The 20,463-nt window shown below is 47.4% G+C and overlaps 1 protein-coding gene across 2 annotated transcripts in view; it reads right to left on the reverse strand.

The window, feature by feature from the left end:
- Positions 1 to 13,776: 13,776 nt before the first annotated feature.
- The window catches only part of IGFN1 (immunoglobulin like and fibronectin type III domain containing 1), a 41,462-nt gene continuing 34,775 nt past the window's right edge, over positions 13,777 to 20,463 (reverse strand). For both annotated transcript variants that reach the window (XM_052815664.1, XM_052815663.1), the window contains 6 exons: positions 20,091 to 20,393; positions 18,685 to 18,773; positions 17,536 to 17,731; positions 16,606 to 16,905; positions 15,773 to 16,099; positions 13,777 to 14,977 (listed from right to left, as the gene is read on the reverse strand). In XM_052815664.1, coding sequence (XP_052671624.1) covers positions 14,964 to 14,977; positions 15,773 to 16,099; positions 16,606 to 16,905; positions 17,536 to 17,731; positions 18,685 to 18,773; positions 20,091 to 20,393 — 1,229 coding nt within the window. In that variant the 3' untranslated portion in view covers positions 13,777 to 14,963. The remainder of the gene's footprint in view (positions 14,978 to 15,772; positions 16,100 to 16,605; positions 16,906 to 17,535; positions 17,732 to 18,684; positions 18,774 to 20,090; positions 20,394 to 20,463) is intronic.

Below are 20,463 nucleotides of genomic sequence, written 5' to 3' on the forward strand. Positions count from 1 at the left end.
GAGAATGGCTGGGGTTGGAATAACCACACTCAGGGGAAAGAAGAGCTCACACTGCCATGAAAAGCCCTAGAGATAACCTAAGTGTGTTTTGGAGGCGCCGTGGGGTGCATGAGCATTACCTGGGTGGTGTCCTGTAAATGCAGTCAAGTCAGGTCCTGCCAGGTGCATCTGGTGCTTCCAGGAGCAGTTGGAGGGAGGGCAGGGGTGTGGGGCACCATCTCCAGAGGTGATGCTGCCAGGCCCAGGGGCATATGAATGCACTGCGCAAAAAGTCAAGGAGAGGACTTGAGCCCAGGCCCACCATAAGTCAAGACACAGTTCAGGGAGGTGACTGCAACCAAAGACATGTGAATGGTCTGCTCCAGCTGGGACCCAGGTGGAGAAGTGTAGCTAGACAGACACCTCCACCAGTGTGGTACCTGGACTCCTCGCCTCCCCGTGCCCATAGCAATCTGGACCAGCTCAGAAACTGCTGCAGGGAAAGGAGAGCTTGTTCCCACCGTGAAAGGTACAGAGGTGACAGGACAAAATTTAGAAAGGGAGTAAGCGTGTAAATGGCATGAGGATGCCCTCGATTCCACGGCGTTGTGAAATCCCCCGCATGGCTGGTGGGGGAGGAAACCTCATGGACCAGCTTATGTAATGATTTAGCAACACATCCTAGTGTGACCCGACTCGTAAAAGCAGCCTCTGGTGAGAGGAGTGGGGAGAGGGACATGGTCACGCCATAGTCCCCTGGGACAGATGGGGAACATGGGGTGTGACCAGGAGCGGAGGAGGGCTGTGAGCGCCGCGTGGCCCGCGAACCATGCCATGGCAAACGCCAGGCGCTCCACTGGGTTACGCATGGCCTCGTGCCCGCACCCCGTCTGGCAGCATCATCGCTCCATCATCGTGTGCTCTGCAGGGAGGTGCAGATGCTCCTGGCATCAGCAGAGCCTTTTCCCTTCCCTCCAGAGCATCCTTCCAGTGCAGGGCTTTGGGACAGGGTTTTATTTCTCCCCACACCCTGCGATAGGGAGTCCCATCAGATTGTCATCCTAGCTTAAGCACAAACATACTGCTTGACATTGGCATGGCTGCCCTCTCACGGGGAGGATCAGAGCAGCCGGGGACCATTCGGATCATCAGTTTGTGGTGATGCCATCTCACTACTGGTCCTCCAGGCCTGGCCTCTTGCCTACCCAAACTCCAAGAGGGTTTGTGTGCAACTGCCAATGTAGGTGAGTCCTCTCCAGATTAAAACATTGGGCTGACCCCATGCACGCAGTGTCCTGCAGCATTAATCCCATCGGTATCTGACACCAGCACCACTGCCCACTGGGATCTGTGGTGGGTAACGATGTCCTTCATCAGTCACATTGAAGCCGTTCTCATCCCCTCCTTTGGAAAAGCAGCTGCTGGAGGACTTTGTCTCCCCATGCTCCTTGCTGTTTTGCATTTGGGAAGGCTCTGATGCTTGCACAGCACCTAATTCCTCCCTGGTATGAGATGCCCCGGGCCTTGCTGATGGAGACCTTCCTCCACCTACATGCAGGGTAGTGGAATCCCCCCTGCCATCCTTTGAGGAGCCTCAGTTGCCACGAGGAGCCCTGGCCAAGGAGGAAAAGAGAAGATGATTGAGAAGAGGACTCAGACTCCCAAGTTACTCCCAAGACCAAGAGAGTGGCACCAGGCTTCCATCAGGAAAGGCTCTGGGATGCCATGCACTGTGGTAGCACATCTCTGCTCCATGCTGGGGATGCTTACCGAGTGGGAGACACGTGGAGCAGGGCTGACCCATGGGGACTCGTCCTCCATCCCACCCCATCCCAAGGGCCCAGAGGTCCTGTGGTGTCAGGGTCAAGCACAAGGAGACAAAGTGGCATGGGAGGATGAAGAGGGTACATGGACATCCAGCGTGGGGCAGAGGCAGTCCTCTCAGGACATTATTTACTTATCTGGCATCCACTGTGAGGTGTGGGGAGGGACTTTGATGATAATAATAATCCCAGTCATAAAGGATGAACCAGATTACCTAGAAGCTCATTCTCTTTTCTAAATAAATTATGAAACACTGTTAAAAACTACTATGAAACAATCAATAGGTTTACGTGAGTCATGCTACTAACATTATTTCTGAAGGATATTGTTTATTTTAATAGTGAAATCTAACACTAGCGAGTAGGGATAATATTTTAGGCTAATCTGCATGTCATACAGGGGTTATCTGTTTCACTCGTGTCTGCTTTCCAGAAAGAGTCCATCCTGAGTTGGATTTTCAAGATGGACAAGTATTCACATGTTCGCCTTCAGACTAAACAGGGAAAAACAGATTTTCAAAGCTGATTTATGGCTGGGAACATGAACCATCTTCAGGTAACAGTGCTCGAGATGAGGCAAAGAGCTTCCCTAACATCCAAGAGGATGTTCAACCATCCAAGTCATACCTGCACACTCAGTGCTGATCCTTGCATGGCCTCCGAGTCCCTTTTGCCAGGGCTCCTTGCAAAATCCCCTCTCCATTGGAATTATGCTGAAGCGCCAGGCTAAATTTTTGCAGTCCTATCTATATGTGTAGGGGGGAAGCTGGTCTGCTCCAGGAAGCATGGCGTTGCCTGCCCAGCCCCTCTCCCTGTGGCACCATCCGCTGGGGAGCAAGCACGGCTACCCCTCCGCCGGGACAGCCTGACCCGGCTCCGACACCCAGCTCAAAGAGCTCAGAGCAGAGGAGGTGTGCACCTCCCCTCGGCCTTGGTTTAAGGATGCAATTTATTCCGCCTCCTGGCTAGTTGGCTGGGCTCCTGCTCTGCAGCCTGGCAGCCCCAGGCACCATGGAGGGACTTGGCGACACCGGCTGGCAAGTCCAAAGTGAAGTTGGGGGCAGAAACGGCGCTTGGCCCTCAGCTGGGTTCTGATGTCTTGACCATGACAAAATCAAGGAGGACAACAGGAGGCTCATCCTCCAGAGTGCATCCCTCACCTCCTGCCATGCTGCTGGAGGACAGCACACGCCCACCCCTGTTTTATAATGGAAACGACTAACCAAGTCATCTGTGCAGGAATGTCCTACACATGACATGCCCTGGTGCAGAGAAAGCAGGCTGTGGTTTTTGCACCAGTTCCTCCTACCATTTTCTAAGCTGCCAAAGCCCGAGTGACATACGTCATTGTCAAGGGCCATCTCCCTTTTTCAAGTCTTCTGTAGGATGCAATAAGCTACCACATGTGTGTATGTGTCACTGCCCTGAAAAGCATAGAAAGGTTTCGGTTGGAAGGGACTTTGAAAGGTCCCGAGTCCAACATCATGTTCAAAGTAGGGCTCACTGCAAAGGCAGCTTAGGGTGCTCCAGTCCTTGCCCAGTTTTGTTTTGAATATCCTCAATAAAATATCCCATTCAAGGGCTGCATGTCTCTCATGGGAAAAAGCTTTTTCCTTATGCACAGTTGAAATTGTCCCTGTTGCAGCTTCTGCACGGTGTCACTTGTCCTTTCTCAGTGCACCTTGGAGAAGGACCTGGCCCTTCCTCCCGTGGTGGAGGAATGCTGCTGGGTAACCTCTGCTTCTCCTGGCTGAAGGCACCACCTCCTTCAGCCTCCCCGTACGTGGTGTGCTCTGGCCCCACTGTCTTCCCTGACAAGGGAAAAACGGGTTTTTAAGCAAGTTGACCAGCAACTTCACGGACTTGTTTCAGTGCACAGACTAGGGATGATCACTGTGCAACCAAACTGGCCAAATATAGTCATTTTTAACTACAAAGTCATTCATAACGTCTGGGGGACTGCAAACATCCCTTTGAAAAGCTAGGAATGAGTAGTCTGGCAGCTAAACCGTGGCTAACACTGGGTCTACCAAGTTTGTTTGCCATTTCTGCAAAACTCAAGGCTAATGATTTACAGTGAGAAGGTGCCATGGTTGCAAAGTAGGTTCACTACTTCTGTGACAACAGAAAGCAATTTCTGTTTTCTTTAAAGACACAGTAACTGCTGAGGTTGAAATGCATATATAATTTCATTAAAATTAAATCATTAAGGACTGCTCTACTGCTTAGGAATGACTGAAAAAAAAAAAAATCTTACCTTGCTTCTGTAGATCAAAGTGCCTCGTCTTCCTCTTGTAATAAAAACAGTCTGACATTTTGTACAAATGTTTGATCTAGAAAACCAGAAAGGATGTTTCACTAGTTATTAAGTAGCAGCTGCCCCAAACAATTTTTAATCTCTGATTTAAGTTGATTTGACAAAATACAATAAAATTAAGAGCCTTCTGTGCAGAAATGTGTTTTAACACAAATTTTCTAGACAGCTCTACTCCATATTCTATTTGAGGCCTCATGTCCTGGAAATATTCTGCCCTCATGGGCAACTGAATGGGAGAGGAAAGGGTACCTTGCAGGAGCTTTTGAAGGAGGGGGACCTCCTTGGGAAGGGAAACTCCTTGTCCTTGGCACAGCACATGGCATTTAAACTGGCTGTGGGAAGGAAAAGAGGACAAATCTGCAGCTAGGACACTTTTTCGGCTTTGGGCAGTACAAAAAGTCCTGTCCCAATGGCTAGGACACAGAGGTATGTGTGGATTCCCAGCCACCCCATGGATGCCCTGAAGGTCTTCCCTGCTTAGCAACGTTGGTGGTGTCATCACAACTAATTCAAGAGGGATAGAGACTAATCCCCAGAGACAGGCTCCTGGCCACCCTGCTTTGGGACGTCCCTTTTCAGAGCAGGCTGCATGTACAGATCACGCTCTTCGGACCACATGGTGTCCTACAACGTAATTATTATTCTCGGGGGGGGGGGTTCTGTCTGGCTCAAATGTCAGAAATAATTGGAGGGCAGTGGTGGGGTAGGGTTTTTATAGCATGAAACCCAGGCTTTGTCCTGGAGAGAGCTGGGTAGAATAACTCAAAACAAAGCTGAAGAGTGAGCTGACAATGGAGGAACTTGGGTCAGGACTGGAGCTGCTCCCTGGATCCCCCTCCTTGGCAGCACACGTATACCTAGGCAGATAGGTCACTGTGTCTCCATGTCGGGACACAAACACATATGAGACACCAGCAGAAGATCCATGTGTGGTCCAGATTTCTCTAAGGCCCCCAGCAACCCAAAAAGCTCAATAACCCCAACACAGCTGTTGAAACAGCTTCTGCAGCATCACAGCATCTTTCCTCAGTGCCTGGTCCTTCCCACGCAGGAAACACAAGTGTCCTAAAGGTTCAGCATTGTCCCGGGGTTTCACAGCTGACGTTACTCCAGGGGACAGGAGGCTGCACCCAAACTCTCACCTATCCTGGCTGCTGGGGGCAGTTAATGGGGAGGGTAGCTGCTGGAGTCTTCCTACCAGCAGACTGAAAAAGGGGTCTTGAGGGGAAAAAAAGCAGCTGCTAGTGATCTGGGGCAAGTGCCTTGTACCCCACTAACGCATGGAGCCTACAGCACTGGAAGTCTTTAAGGAGAAAACAGATACCCTTTTTGAGCAAGGGTCATTTGCACTGTCCTGCACTGGAGCAGGGGAAGGACCAGGAGACTTTTTGAGCTTCCTTCCCACCCTGCAACATTAAAATCCTGCCCTTCCTCAAGCACCATGAGACTCCCTCCACCGCAGAGGGCCAGCAGCCAGGACAGCGGCATCTCACAGCAGAGACAAGCAGTGGCAGGGATGCTCTGGGCATCTGCCATATGACCAGCTTGGAAGAGGCAAGCTGTGCTCCCAGGGTGTGTGGTCCACGCCGGCACACACTCCTCGCATGCTGCCCAGGGCTCTGCACTGGACCTGCAGCAGCACACAGCTTGCTCAGCAGAAGAGGGCTGCTGCAGCAGCTGGTCATTGCTGTCTGCCTGATTGAGCGAAGGCTGCCACATGTCCGACCCATGGCCAGGCTTTCCTGGTGGCTGGAGGTAACTGTGCAGTTAGCACGCATCCCTGCAGGGTGTGCCGGCACCGAATTCCGTCTGCCCAGAGATTTCAGGGTCATCGGCATGCAGCTTACTCACATATTTGATTGTATTAAAGGCAATGAGCTCCTTTCTGGGCCAGTTTTCTAGAAGGGTGGAAAGGAGAGGTGGTGCAGCCTTGTTTAGGTATGTGCACAGGCACTCTCCTGCAGCCTTGCTGCACTTTGGACCGAGGCTCCTGAAGCTGTGATTTGCCTTGCTGGACAAGTTTTCAAAAGCCAACTATCAGCTCCTTGCTCCCAAACACGTGTCCCTGTAATAGAGGCAGTTTATCCTCTGCTAGAATTGAGCAACTCAACCCTCCTCTTGCATTACTGAGCCTTTCAAGCATCATTTGATAAGCAGTATGAGCGCAGCTCCTCAGGCATTGCTACATCTTTTGGCGTGCTTTGCCCTGCCAAAACTGTGTTTCAAGCTAGCTATAAATTATGCTTCACGGTCGGCTTTCATCTGCTCGCCATGCAACGGGTGAGAACAAAGGCCACTACGTGCCACACCAAGGCAGAAGAGCCAAGAGCCGGGTGTAGGCAGAGGCAAGGCAGGCGGCAGTCTGCTGGAGGAAGCAAAACAACCTCAGCCCGCTGCCAGCCTTACATCAGAGATGTGGAAAGCCGGGGTGGCTGCTGCTGCCAGCAAAGGAGCTGGGGTATGGTGGGTGAGGGAGAGGAGGGAAAGAGGGCAGAGAAATCTGGTTTTGCCTGCACAGTGCTAAGCAGTTACAGCAGCAAAAGCAGCAGCAGGCAAGGGGGGAAGCAGCCATCGTCCCATCAAAGGGACCGCACAGAGGGCAGGCAGCTGTACATGGACAAGGTGGGGGAGAAAGGCAGAGCTGTAGACAAAAAGAGCTGCACAAGCCAGCACCTCTGGAAACTCCAGCTACTCCGAGGCCACCCTAGAGGGAATGGCATTGCCCAGACCAGAGGTTCGGACCAGATCAGAGAGTGGCTTCACTTGCACAGGAGCGAGCAAATAAGAGGAAATGTCATTTGCAGGATAACAGAACTTCATAGGTCAGTGCCTCTGGGTCTGTCATGCAAATCTGCATCTGCTGGAGAAGGTCGTGCCTGCCGAGGGTGAGGAGGAGCTGGTGTCACCGGGGAGGCTAAGAGAAACAAGCGTCAGCCAGTACAAGCACATTATGGTTTGCTACTCTGGTGATGTTACTCAAGTTTCATTTCAGCATGATCCTTTTTTGGTTGAGCTTTCAGATAGCTCTGACTCCTTGGAGAACCACAGCCCGTGGGGCAGACAACCAGTCCTTCTGGCGGTGCCAGGGCTGGGCAGACAGAAAGGAGTGAAGCTGAAGGCCTCGAAAGTCCCTTTTTAGAACAAGAATAGCAGATGAGCTGCAAGGATGTTCCAATGATTTCCTTATCTTTGCGCAAACACCCCAGCTCCTTGTGGCTTAACGGGATCTTTTCCATGAATCAAGGTGCCTCCTGAGGCTGCTGTCAGAATAACCGAGTGCACACAGCATCACTTTTTACTGAACTGGTGATGCCTGCTGCATCCTGGCTTAAAATAAAACTCTTTGAACAACAGTGAGCTCCATCAGATACCGCAGCGCTTAGTTTAATCACACGCCTATGGCCCATAGACCACGTTCAGTGGTAACACAGATGGAGATCCAGTCCACACTGTATTCACCTCACCTGACTTTAGCAGTGAATGGCTAACATCATCCTTGCTGCAGTGTTTTTGTTTTGTCTTTCATGCTACCAGGCCCAGAAGTAAGATTAGGCAGGAAATTATGGACTGTTCAACACCTCCATCCAGCTTTGCACTGCCAGCATTACTAACACGTCCATTTGTGTTGAGACAGAGCTTGAGAAGCTTGTACATCTTGACATGCTACCCTGTAGGAAATGTGCTTTGGATGACCATCACTGTAAGCATGGCAGGGAAGTGCCCTGTGAGCTGCAGCTTTGCACCAACTGCCTAAATCACACGAGAGGTTCAGCTGAGATGGGCAGCTGCCGGACTCCCATCAGATGCTGAATCACTGCTGAGACATGCTGCAGAGGGTTTAGAAATACTCCAGAGTTGTCCAGTTTTACTTCTTTGCATTGCCAATTGCAGCAGAGTTTCAGCCAGGCATCCCAGAGCATTTGAGGGTGACTAACCCAGACAATATTAGCTTTCAGTGCCTGCACCCCTCTAAAGTCACGAACAGACAGCCTGTGCTAATGCAGAAAAGAGATTACAGCTTAAATGGTACTGACAGGGCACACAAGGGACCTCCAGAGCCAGAGAGACATGGTCAAGGCACCCACACACCCATGGCATCCCAAACCTGCAAGGACAAAAGGTAAGGACTTGGAACCTGGCAGAAGTAAGAGCTTTCCCGCCACACCCTTGGGAGCATTACCCCTGCACATAGATTATCCCAGTACTCCAGGGAGGGAAGTTGCAACCAGTGCAGAACCAGGACCAACAGAGTCAGAAAGTGGGTCCATCTTGTCTTCCATCTAGCCCTGTGTCTGTGCTTCCCCAGACACACATGATGGATGAAGACATCTGGTGCCTTTTATTTCCCTTGAACAAATCAAGCAAAGCTGACCCTGCAGAGTAGGTCCTACATACCCCTGCCTCCAGCAAGCCATGGAACAACCCAATATCCCATTGGATTCCCATTCACCCGCCCCAGGAGGGCCACTACCCAAACCAGCATCCTCCAGCACAAAGCATCTTTCCCTGGCCAGACTGTCCTGATATAGGTGTCACAGAATGCTCTGGAGTTGGGACTACCTCCTTAAAAAAATGGGCAGTGCTATGATCAGCATCAAATTCATCCCTCTCACGTGGGCTAGCTGCTCTCCCAAGACTTCCTGCGCAAATGCACAGACTAGGATAGGCAGGCTGGGGATGGCTAACATCAGTCCTTTCACACTCCACTCTGCTTCCCAATTCGTAGCACACTCGCTGCCTGGCTGACCAGCTTCCACGAGGAACAGGAGACAGTACAAAAGAAAAAAAAGTCTTACCTGAGATATTGTGAAAAGGAAGGGAGCCATGGGAGACTGAAAGCAGACCAGAACAGTTCAACTTTTAGTTCTTCTACCTCGAGCAGGACACCGAGCTGGACCTAGGTGAAACCACAGCTTCCATCCTGCCCCACCGCATAACCTGCCCTGGGCTGGTGACCACAGGGCCTGGTTCATGCAAACCAGAGCAGCTTGCATGCATTCATGTTCTGCTCCCAGATCTCTCCATCTCCATCCACACAACCAGAGCTGAACATGGCCCAGAGGGAATGCAGCAGGACACATGACAGGGTATCATGGCTGTGCCCTCCCATACAGACTGAATTCCTGCCTCAGTGCAGCCTGCAGACCCCTCTGTGTGGGGTGTATGTGCCTTTTCTCACCTCCCTCTGGGAGCTCCAGCAGCAGCCACCTCCTGGTCTGCATCTCCAGACCAGCTGCACTGACTCTACTCAGGAGTGAAGGGAGAGACAGGCTTTGGAAGCAGAGATGATGATGTTTGGAGCTAAGCTACACAAGCCTACAGAAGATCATCATCCTCAAAGATCTGTGGGAGAGACTGCCAGGGCACCCTTGAGTGTACAGCTACTCCTGCTCTAATCTCATCATCCAGGAAGAAATTGTTCAGCCCTCTAGCTAGAGGTAAGACACACCAATGGCAGCTCTTAAATGAAGTCTCATGGAGGATGTTGGGGCTCTAAAGTGTCTGAAGCCTCTGAAGGAGCTGGAATTGCAGAGCCTCCTAGGCTGGAAAACCCTCTCCGCATCGTCCCTGGGGAGACCTGGAGGGCTCTGCAGTCCTATAGCACCACTCTCTGGAGATGAAGGGATGGGACCGGCTGTGCAGCCAGGGAGGAGCACGGACAGAGGCTGCCTCTCCTTGCTGAGCACTGCCATCGCCAGAGGCAACCAGGTCCCCTCCTGCAGCAGCCAGATGCAGGAGATAGGTGCAAAAGCTGGCAGTCATTGCTCCAGGCACTTCCCAGGGTCAATTCACCACCATCTTGCCCTGCCAGGAGGATGGGCTGTGAACCCCTGTAGCTAGAAAAGAGTTATCCTTCCCAAAGAGGAAAGGACCCTGAATTCAACCTCTTGGGGTGCTCACGGACTCACACCAACACAGCCAGACCCCGCTGTGTGGAAGGATGATGCTCTGCCAGATGCATCAATGCTCTTTGTGTTGAAAGGCTTCCCAAGGACAGCAGCATAAGTCCCCACTCCACCTCCTGCCTACCAGCTGAACAAGACCAACATTCAAACAGCCTTTAAACTCTTGGGTGCACACAGAGGCAGGACTCCAGCAGCATCTTCTTCTAGAGAGCTTTAACCAGAAAGCTGAGGCCTGTAGCCCTGACCAGCACTATCCTGGAAAGAGGGGAGCTAGGACATACAACCGTACAGGGCAAACATATGGACACGGACATCCACAGCGCACAGCAGACTGGGAACATGCAGAAGAAGACACAGGGTCCTTCTGCCCCTTAGAGCCTTGGTCACTGACTGCAATGGATGGAAAAAAGCCTTTGCTAAGTAGGGCCTAAGAAGGGAAAATCAATGAGGAAGGAAAGAAGGTCCAGAGAGTCCCTAGGGCTGACATCAGTGCTCAGAAAATAGCATGGAAAAGCACTGCTGATTTATAAGCAGACCTGATCTTGTTCTCCAAGTAACCAAAGATCACAGAAGTTGGAGTCCTAACAAGAGAAACTTTTTTTGCTGCAAATCAGGTGAATGCACCAAGCACACCTACTGCCAAGGAAGGTTCCGGTGTGAGGACCTGCTTTCTGCCCTAACAGGATCCATCATCGCATACTCAGGGGCTAAGGAGGGGATTTTGCTCTTATGCTGTTGAAACCTGCCCTCCAGTTTGTTTATCCCAAGCTGGCAGAGCTGCTCACTCTCAGCTGTGATATATATATCAAAATTAGCCAGGCCCAGCCCTTCCTGTGAAGAGAGGGGAAAAAAATCCAAGCACTGGCAGAGGCATAGCTTAGCATATTCACCAACACGCCCTGCGTCCTCCACCTGGGGCGGGAGTTAGCAGAAGAGCTCATCTGTCCCTCCCAGCTCAGGAGCATTGCTCTCCTTGGTGCTCATAACCTGATTTTAGAGACAAACTCCACGAATCTGGTATTGCTGCTCCCTCGTCGGATGGGAATCTGGGGGGAGCGGCTCCGAGGGACTGCAAGGCAAGTGGCAGCAGAAGCTGAGCGGTGCAGAGGCAGGCTGCAGCAGTGCCACACAGCAGCAGCCTACTGCGCCCTTGGTGACAAGAAGCCATAGGCTCGGGTACCCGGACGATATCCTTTGATTGTTACAAGCAGTTGCTGGAAGGAAGAGCCATCAGACTTACCCCAGCTCCCCAGTTACCATCTTTCAAAGAAGTCAAATAGCAACTGCAGAGAGTGATAGCAAACCATGAAAAAGGGGTGCAGAGCAGGTTATAGGCAATAATTTCTCTAAATGCTGCCAAGCTGGAGTATGAGTTCAGCCACCCCCAGGGTGCCGGGAGTGGTTGGCCTGCCCACAGCGAGCATGGCATGAGATCCGCTTGCCAAGCCAGCAGCAAATGAGCAGCACCAGGGATGCAAGAGGGGTTTATCAGCGCTGCCTGAGCAGCTCGATTCCTCCTTCTTGGCTGTGCCAGCAACTGGGTGATTGCTGCCAGTGCCAGCATCCAGAGAGCTGGTTTGGGACCACCTAGATGAGAAGATTTCCGCTGCAAGAAATGAGGGAAATTGAGCTCAGGACATCTTTGAAGATCCCAAGGCTTTTGTAGCCTGCTTTCCTGTTTGTGACTCTGGGCAGGCTGCTCACTTTCAGACCAGGAAAGTTTGACTGGCAGCTCTCTCCTGCCCCTGCTGCAGCTCCCTCCAGGCCATACTCTCTCCCTTTGGCCTCCACATCCAGCAACATCCGCTCTTCTATTTTGGAGGGCGATTCGTGGGCGGGGGATCACCACTTTGCTGTAATCAAAGTGGACAGGATAAACAAGCAGCACTGCTGACTCCGAAACACTCACCCACCTGCCCCTCATGCTGACTGGCCATTTCTAGTGCACTGGTCTTACCTGTGCACACCATCTCTTCCTTGTTGAATTACTGACACTGCTAGTCAGGCTCTCGGTCTTGCTGCCCTGCATGACATGTCTGGCTCAGCCCTGCTCCCCAGGTGTTAAGTAGCACCACTTTAAGCATATGGGGCTGGAATATCAAATATTCAAGAGAACAGCAGCAGAGGACTAGCTTGAATTAATGCTGACATCAGTGCACAGGGATAAGTCTGCAAGTCTCAGCAAGGCTTGCAAGAATCCCCCATTCCTGGTGTGCCAGATCCTTCCAGAGATCACTCAGGCTTCAAACTCAAATGTTCCGGCCCTTCCAACTGCCTTGGCCCTTATGCTTATCAGTCAAGGAGAAAATAGCAAATGTAACCCTACTGTTGCACATTTGCTACACAGAAATTACCACACACTCCTATAGTATCTCAGCAGTGTAAGTCAGTCAATCTGAAGCTAGTGAAAACTTGGTGTTTGTCACTCAGCCTTGCAAGAAAGCATCTCTCTCCTCTTAGCACAAACAGCAGCACATGCATCTCCAGGTATGAAGCTAATTCAAGGCTGCTGGGATCCATAAACATGCAGATTACAGGGAAGACTGTCAGGTGATTGCCAATAGGGAAGCAAAAGCTGAGATGGTCCTCCTCCAAGGGAAGGGAGGAGCATGACCTGCTCCTTGCAGGAATTAATTTTCCCCCTTTGCATGGAGCAACAGGCCACCTCAAAAGAAACTTCTAAATCCCAGTGGAGCCTCCTCCAGGTGGAGCACTGCAGTTCCCAGTTGAGCATGAAGGAGTCCTTCAGCAGTAGCAACAGGCATTTGCTTTCTTGACCATGATCCCATACTTCTGGCTCTGCACATACACCCATTTCACCCACCGAACCATGGCAGATGGCTCAGTGGGCACTTACTGTCTACGCCCAGTCTCCATGCTCTTTCAAAGGATGGACAAGTAGCACATCAAGGGACATGACTGACCTGGCTACCAAAACTGCTCAAGAAGTCAGCATATCAGGGACAAGTGGCCTCAGCATGGCAAAGAGCACAGGCCAGGCACCAGCACTGCCCTACCCATTTTTTTTAGGACAGCACATGCTGCAGGCTGGAACCCGGCTGGTCCATGCTGGCAGTCCAACTCTCCTAGGAAAGGGTTTCTGTAACAAGATTTGAGGTGTTTTGGCAGCCGATAGGCTGGGAGCACTAACCAGAGGTGCCCACATGTGTGGGGAAAGGGAATAATAGACAGCTGTGCCCCTGATGGAAGACGACACTTAGAGGGGAGTAGCCCTGTATTTCTCTTGCACATAACAGGTGGAATGTACACAGGCTGCATCTGGTGGATCAAGGAGGGCCTGAGACAGGGGTCACAATACAGTGACGGTTATCGTGGTATAAAGCAAGCGATCCTTGCTTAAGATTAGCATGCAACATAAATGTTCCCAGTAGCAGCTTGTACCAATAGCTTCAAGGAAGGAGGTGTGAGATCACTTGCCATGGGTACATCCTGACCAATAAGTGGCTGGCTTATGCTGCCATGCACATTATTATATTTTTTGAACCTAATTTGCATGATTAGAGACTGCACTGCTCAGTCACTCCATCAGCATGCTTAGTGAGAAATAAACTTATAAAAGCCTTGTATCTGTTGTTCTTCTGTTCTTCCACAACTAAACAGGAACCTACATATGCAATACAGGGTGAGGAGTGAACTTACATAGCCATTACATGTGAAAACTGCAACAGACATGGATTGGCATTCAGGAACTGGCTGGGCTTTCTTCTCCAAAATAAACACTTACTCACAGTAGATTTTACTGAATTATGGTTTAATTTCATAATCTACTGTTGCTATGTCTGTACGACATTGTACAAAATATAACCAAAAAGAACATTTCAGCCCCACATAAATGTTTGACTGGCTGTCTGAGGATCCAGTGGCTTTGAGTCTTTGATCTAGACTCTCCTGTCTTCTAGATGCCGTCATCAAAGTACCTTTGGTGGTAAGGCTACAGTGCTAAACATTCATACAGTCATCGTAACATTTTTGCTTTCCAGTCTCGTTCTCCGCTCAGTAATGGAATCCCCCAGCCATGGCAGAGGATCTCTAGTGGTACCTCGTATTTCTGGTCAAACATGAAAGATTTTTAACCTCTTTTTGCATTAGGCAAAAACATTCTAGCAATGTCATGAGGTAGGGGCAGTTATGTTCCAATGGTGATACTAACGTGACAGTTTAGGACTGATACATCCTTTTTTACAGCACTTGCTATAGTAGGTTTTTAAGTACAGCATTGATCTGCTCAGACTAATACAACTGGCTCTAGATTTCCATTCATTCCCATCAATGCATTTTCACTGTGAGTAGCACTACCCCATGTTAGCTTACTCTGAGAATTTATCTCTTGCCCAGATAAAACTATCAGGCACATACTCTTCAACTTAGAGGTTAAGGGAAATAATATACTTAGCTGCTACTGGCAGTGGAATACATGCAGAACTGCTTCTACCAAGATTATGAAACCCGCTGAGAATTACATGGAATCTAAAATGATTGCTACGGATTAGAAAACCACACGCTAAAAGGCTAGCTTCATAGATCTCTGGTGTCAAGAAATAGTCTTGTTGCAGCCTGACAGCAGGTGAGTGGTGTGGCAGAATGATCTCTTACACCTGTGTTCTCCATGGAAAGTTTCATTTTAGCCAATTTTTTTCCTCTTATTTTCTGTGTTCCTGAAGCTTCTCATCCGTGTTTTAAAGGTCTAGTGGAAAGCCAGGATCATTACAAAAAGATATGATTCTCTTAAAGCTTTTTTTCCCATTTTGACTACAGTGCAGCATCGTGTTCAAAATGCAACTACTGGATCTGAAAAATAAAACACTCAGACTATAATGCACATCTGAAAATAAATGCATAGCCTTCATATAGAGCCAGTTCTCGATAAAAACCTTCACATTCACATAGTAGTTCAGAGATGTTCTCAGGAAGGCCATGCTACAGGGTGGAGTCTGAAAATAAGAGAAAGAGAGAAACAGGTCAATATTGTAATGGGGGAGGTAGTCTGTAAGGTACACTGGAAGGGGACCTGAAATCTTACAGGGCCAAAAAGACCAATGTCTGCAAAAGGATTACAGGGATTTAACTGACCCATTTCTCTGCTCATATAATCCCACCAAGGAATTCTGAATTGTATTAAAAGGAAAATATTTAACTGAAAGTAAAGGATATTTCTTAATGAACTGAGTAAAATTGCCAATGATATTTATCCATTAGTATATACACCATGCGTCTATCCTCAGTCAACTGCACTGATTCTCTATTCACATAGGGATCCATAATGACCCTATTTAACTTATACCACATCCCTCTCTTTCCTCCCTTCTCATTGCCTCTGGCCACCTAACACCAGCTTTTTCTTCACTGCTTCACCTAACCTTCCACATCTTGCAGGATCTTCTATTCTGCAGCTCCTGCACTGTAGAAAAATCTAACCTAGATATTATCAAATGAAGATAGGATATTTCTTTCTAAAATATTTGCTCAAGGCCAACCAAAACCTCTGGCTCGTGTAAAAATCAAATGTTTTTCTCATGTCTGCCCCTTCATTTCTATTTCTGTTTCATACTTGATCACTAGTGAGATAATTAGAAATTCAATAAAGCAGTCCAAATATATACCGCCTTATAGGAGACTGCCCTTGTCAGTAAATAAAGCTGTATGGGTACCATTTTTAAGGCATCTTGACAGCAATGACATATCTTGACATCACATGATGAAGGAAGAGAGGCATTAAAGACTGATACCTTTAATAGTGAGGAAGGCTTTGCTGAACGCACGGCCCGATTCATTGGTGGCTTCTACCATATATTCTCCTTCATCATGTTTTGTGACACCCAGGACAACCAGGGAGCAGACACCAAAGTCGTTTGTGCAAAAATAGGTAGGATCATTGGAGAGGTCTCTACTGTCCTTATACCATGTGATCTTTGGAGGTGGATGGCCTCCAACCGCACAGCTCATATGGCACTCACTCCCAGTAGTCACCACATGAGGCTTCAATGGGACAAGGAATCTCGGAGGCTGGTTTTGGTTCACTCCCCTGTATTTCTGTGGTTTGACTTGAAATTCAGCTGTAAAAAAACCAGCAACATACAAACACACACTCAGATACTGCTTCACAGCAATAAAAGTCAGGGTTTAAAGGGCTGGTTTTCAATCATGACACTTGGTTGTGCAAAATGGCTGTCATTCTGCACTGCAAACTGCCAGAGGCCTCACACACCTATGGATTGTAATCTGTGTTTCTTCTCAAATTAGCCAGAATTTAACTATGAAGTCAGAAACTTTGGTTTCTGCAAAACTTAAGCCGTAGATTTTGCTGGGAATTAATTTTGGGGTGAATTACATGATATAATGGCTGGATATAAAGGACGTATCTGGACAATGTCCATGCAGAAGGGACAAGTCTTCCCTGCCAAACTGGAATTTCTTAGGATATCTCTTAGGATATGCATTCTTGTTCTGGGCAACTAAATGTTCACAGGAGGAGAGACTCATTTCAGGATGGTGTGTTAGAAACAATAAAAGAAACAAAGCATGATAACACACAGATAAATATTTGTAAAAGCTGTTTTACCCTTTGGTTTTCGAATGCTCCAAGGCTGCACAGTTTCAGATGGATCACTGGCTCCCAGGCTATTTTTTGCCACAACCCTAAAGTAGTAGTCCCGGCCTGGGATCAGTTTGGTGAATGTGAACTTGTTGGTGTAGATCAGGTCACCCACCACGTGCCACAAGCCCTTCTGTGATTCACGTTTCAGGACCGTGTAGTAGAGATTACTTTCCCATTTCTCAGATGGTGATGGCTCCCAGGTTACTGTCACTGTATTTGGCACATTCTCTTCCAGTTGAATAGGTCCAGGTGATTGTGGGATATCTGTCAGATGAAGGCAAGTAATATCAAAGATGCAGGGAAAGTGGCACAGTACAGAACCCTAAAAACTTTTAGTCCATTCTATGTCTGGGGGCTGAGTAAACATCCTGGTCATTAGAAGGGACAAAATTTGATTCCTTCTCCAGTCACACAAACTCATTTGCTATTAACTGAACTTCTACTGCATTACATCTGCATTGCTGGGCCTCCTTCCCTTCTTATAGGGAGGAGATGAGGGCTGGTACAGCTAAACTTTTTCATCTCCTAGGGAGACAGTATGTAGAGTTGTTGTAGCACTAAATTGGCCTATAGCCTGCTACTCACTAACCTTAGACTGTAAGAAAGAGCATGAACTGCTCTCCTGTGGTTTGCACTATCCATCTGTGTGACCTTGCCTTTTTAAGCAGAGTCAGTCTGGAAGCCAGGTGTAATTTTAATCAGTAGATTGCTCTGTCCTGCAGACACAGCAAAGTGATACCACAAAGTGGCCAGACTGAATCTCACGGAAAATTGTACTCTACTTCTTCCTGTGCCTGCATTGCTTAACTACATCAGAGCTCACCATGCCAAACTCAGTTGCCTACTGCCTATTCACAGTAAATCTGTTTGTTTATATGGTAGTGAGTGAGTTACCTGTAATTTGAACTTGGAAGCTGAATGTTTCTCTTTTCCCTAACCCGTTCTGGAGCTCAACAGTGTAGGTGCCGCTGTCAGCGAACGCAGCTGCTGCAATCAGCAGCTGGGTGGTACCATCTTTGGTGTTTATTTTAGCCCGGTTTGAAAGAGGAAGCCCATCCTTTAACCAGGTCACCACTGGATCTGGAGATGCCTGTAAAGAACAACATGAGTTATAGCCCATTTGTTTTGCCTCCAGATTGCTTCTCTACATCTTTAGTTTCATTATCTTGTCCCAAATGTATATATACATGACACAGTAAAGTAATACCTATAAATGGATCCAAGGTGGATCTAAGAGCCCTGGATAAAGGGCTGCTCTAAAGTTTCTTTGTAACTTTTCTCTTCCTCTGTGTCTTTTAAGAATATTATTGTAGTAAGGTGTTCAGGTTAACTATGTCAAACAAGGTGTGCTAGATCAAGAATAACAGATGACATCAGTAGTTAATATTTTCTACTTTTAAAAAGATCTGCTGGTTTTGGACAGAAAAAAACATCCTTAAAGTCTTTATTTCCATTGTGCCATCTTTGGTTTCTATTGTCCAAGCGCTTAGGAGAAAGGCCAGCAAATACACACACTTCGCCCTTATCAACCTCTTCTTGATATCCCAGACTTTACCTATGTTGTTCCAAGGTTACATCAAAGCACACAGGATTTCTGTCAGTGCATGCCTATTTCTCAAGTCATATAGCTTAAGTTCTGCTGCTTAGTGAGACAAGCACAGCCAAGATGTCGCTAGAAATGCTACCCCAAGGCTTTCCAAAGGAATCAGAGGGAAATCGACTGATTTTTAAAATCTAAGTATAACAGATTAGTACCAGATGATGATAATATTGATATGGTTGGATGGACAGCATTGTGCCTTGTCAGAGGTTAATGAATGACCATAATATTGTAAAACACTAAAGCCAAGAGTGACAGCTGAATTCTTGTTCATGTTTTTCTCATGTAGAAAGTATACACAGCACAGGGAAGTTAAAGGATTTGCCCAGTGTCTTGTAAACAAAATTCTATGCCAAGAAAACAGTAGCTCAGTTTTCATGTCTGCTATTGACTACAACATAAAAACAGATGAGGAATTCTTACAAACATATTTGAATACTTACTTCAAAGGGAATATTCACTCGGATGGTATTTCCTGCTTTTATAACCAGGAAGCTTTTCACTGTGTCATCTATTAGTAACCTGGGAGAAACTGGAAAGACAGTGATTACAATAAAAAGTTGCACATTATTACAGAGTCACTGGCTGACAAAGTCATATGCGTGTGTTCGATATGCCTAATGCCTTTCCAACAGCTAGTCCACAGGCTGTTGATAAACTCATAGTGGTACTGTGGAAAAAAAGCTCCTTGATTCAGTATCAGAGTTCACACCTTTAAAATTTTATTACTATTTATTCATCATTATGACTAAACAAGGGGAAATGATGTAAAAATATATTCACAACAATGTTTGTATACATGTGATGTCTCAATCACAAAGAAATTGGCTCTTTGACACATATTACCCCATAACATGGACTGTCTTTTGTGTAAAATGACATCTGGGGAAAAGGAAATTGCAATGGACACTTATGAAATATATGTGCAATACAGAGTACAGAACAACCCCAGGAAGCCAGCCTGAGTTTATTAAAAATAATCTTTTTTAGTACTTAAAATATTTTTCTTTCTTTTCTCTTTTCATCGATATAATATACTATTGTATTTGGCATTTTTCTAAAAATGCCAAATACAATAGTGCTAAATTGTATTTAGCATCTCCAGTTTAAAACTGAAAAAACTGCTTCCCACATGGACTGATACTTATCTATTTGCTGACTCATTATAAAAGGAGTCTCCAGGCATAGGCCAAAAGTAGATATTTTCACTTAGGACCAAAGTTAAGGAAGATGAATCCCTCACAGAATTATCTCTTAATTCTGTATTTCTGCAATGTTCCCAAAAAGCAGGAAAAAAACCCAGAGCCACATATTGTAAATAAAGATGAAAAAGTGAAAATGGTGAAAACTTTCAAACTAGAAAATTTACAAGGAAAATAAAGTTCACAAAACCCAACATAACAATTGCGATTTAAGAGACTGAAATAAAATGTCTAATTCCACAAGACTGTATAAAAAAGGACTGAAAACTCTATTTTTCCCTTAAAAGAGCATGGGTAAGCATAAGGTATGTGCAGTTTCTGTCTGGTGATCATGACTGTGCTATAGCTCTGCACAAGGGGGGAAAATGTAAATCTGAGGAGAAAATACAGTTTTGGGGTTCTTCTGTCATAATGAGTCTTTAACATGAGCTGAACACTATGCATTGCACATTTATTATCAGTTAAATCCTCAGAATTTCCTGATGAGTTGACCAAATAAGACCGTACTCTAGAGGAAGTAGTATTTGTCCTTCTGCTACAGTCTGGGACTTGAAAGAACATCGTCACAGTGACCTACAGACCTTGCCTGCATTCTGTTACCTGTAGAATGACCTCATTCATTCTGAAAGCAGCCCACTTTGACTTACCTACAGGGGGAGCAGCTTCGATGCAAGCTTCAAGCTCTGCGGCTTCTCCTGGGCCACTGTCATTGAGGGCTCTCACACGAAGGAAGTATATCTCTTTGGCTTGGAGGCCTTTCACTGTGTAAGCGGTCATCTCTATGGGAAGATTATTGCATTTGGTCCAGTTGAGGCTGTTGGAAGACCGCATCTCCACCTCATAGCCTTTCACATCACTCCCATCTTTTGCTTCAGGTCTCTTCCATGTCAAGGTGACACTAGTGCTGTCACTGCTGCTCACTTTAAGGTCCTGCACTCGACCTGGAGATTCTGAAAAAAGAAATTTTATTTAAATTATTTTTCTAGGATTTCTGTCCCCTGTTTTCAGTCATTTCCTGAG

This window comes from Harpia harpyja, chromosome 19, assembly GCF_026419915.1.
Source record: "Harpia harpyja isolate bHarHar1 chromosome 19, bHarHar1 primary haplotype, whole genome shotgun sequence".
NCBI classification, from domain to species: Eukaryota; Metazoa; Chordata; class Aves; order Accipitriformes; family Accipitridae; genus Harpia; species Harpia harpyja.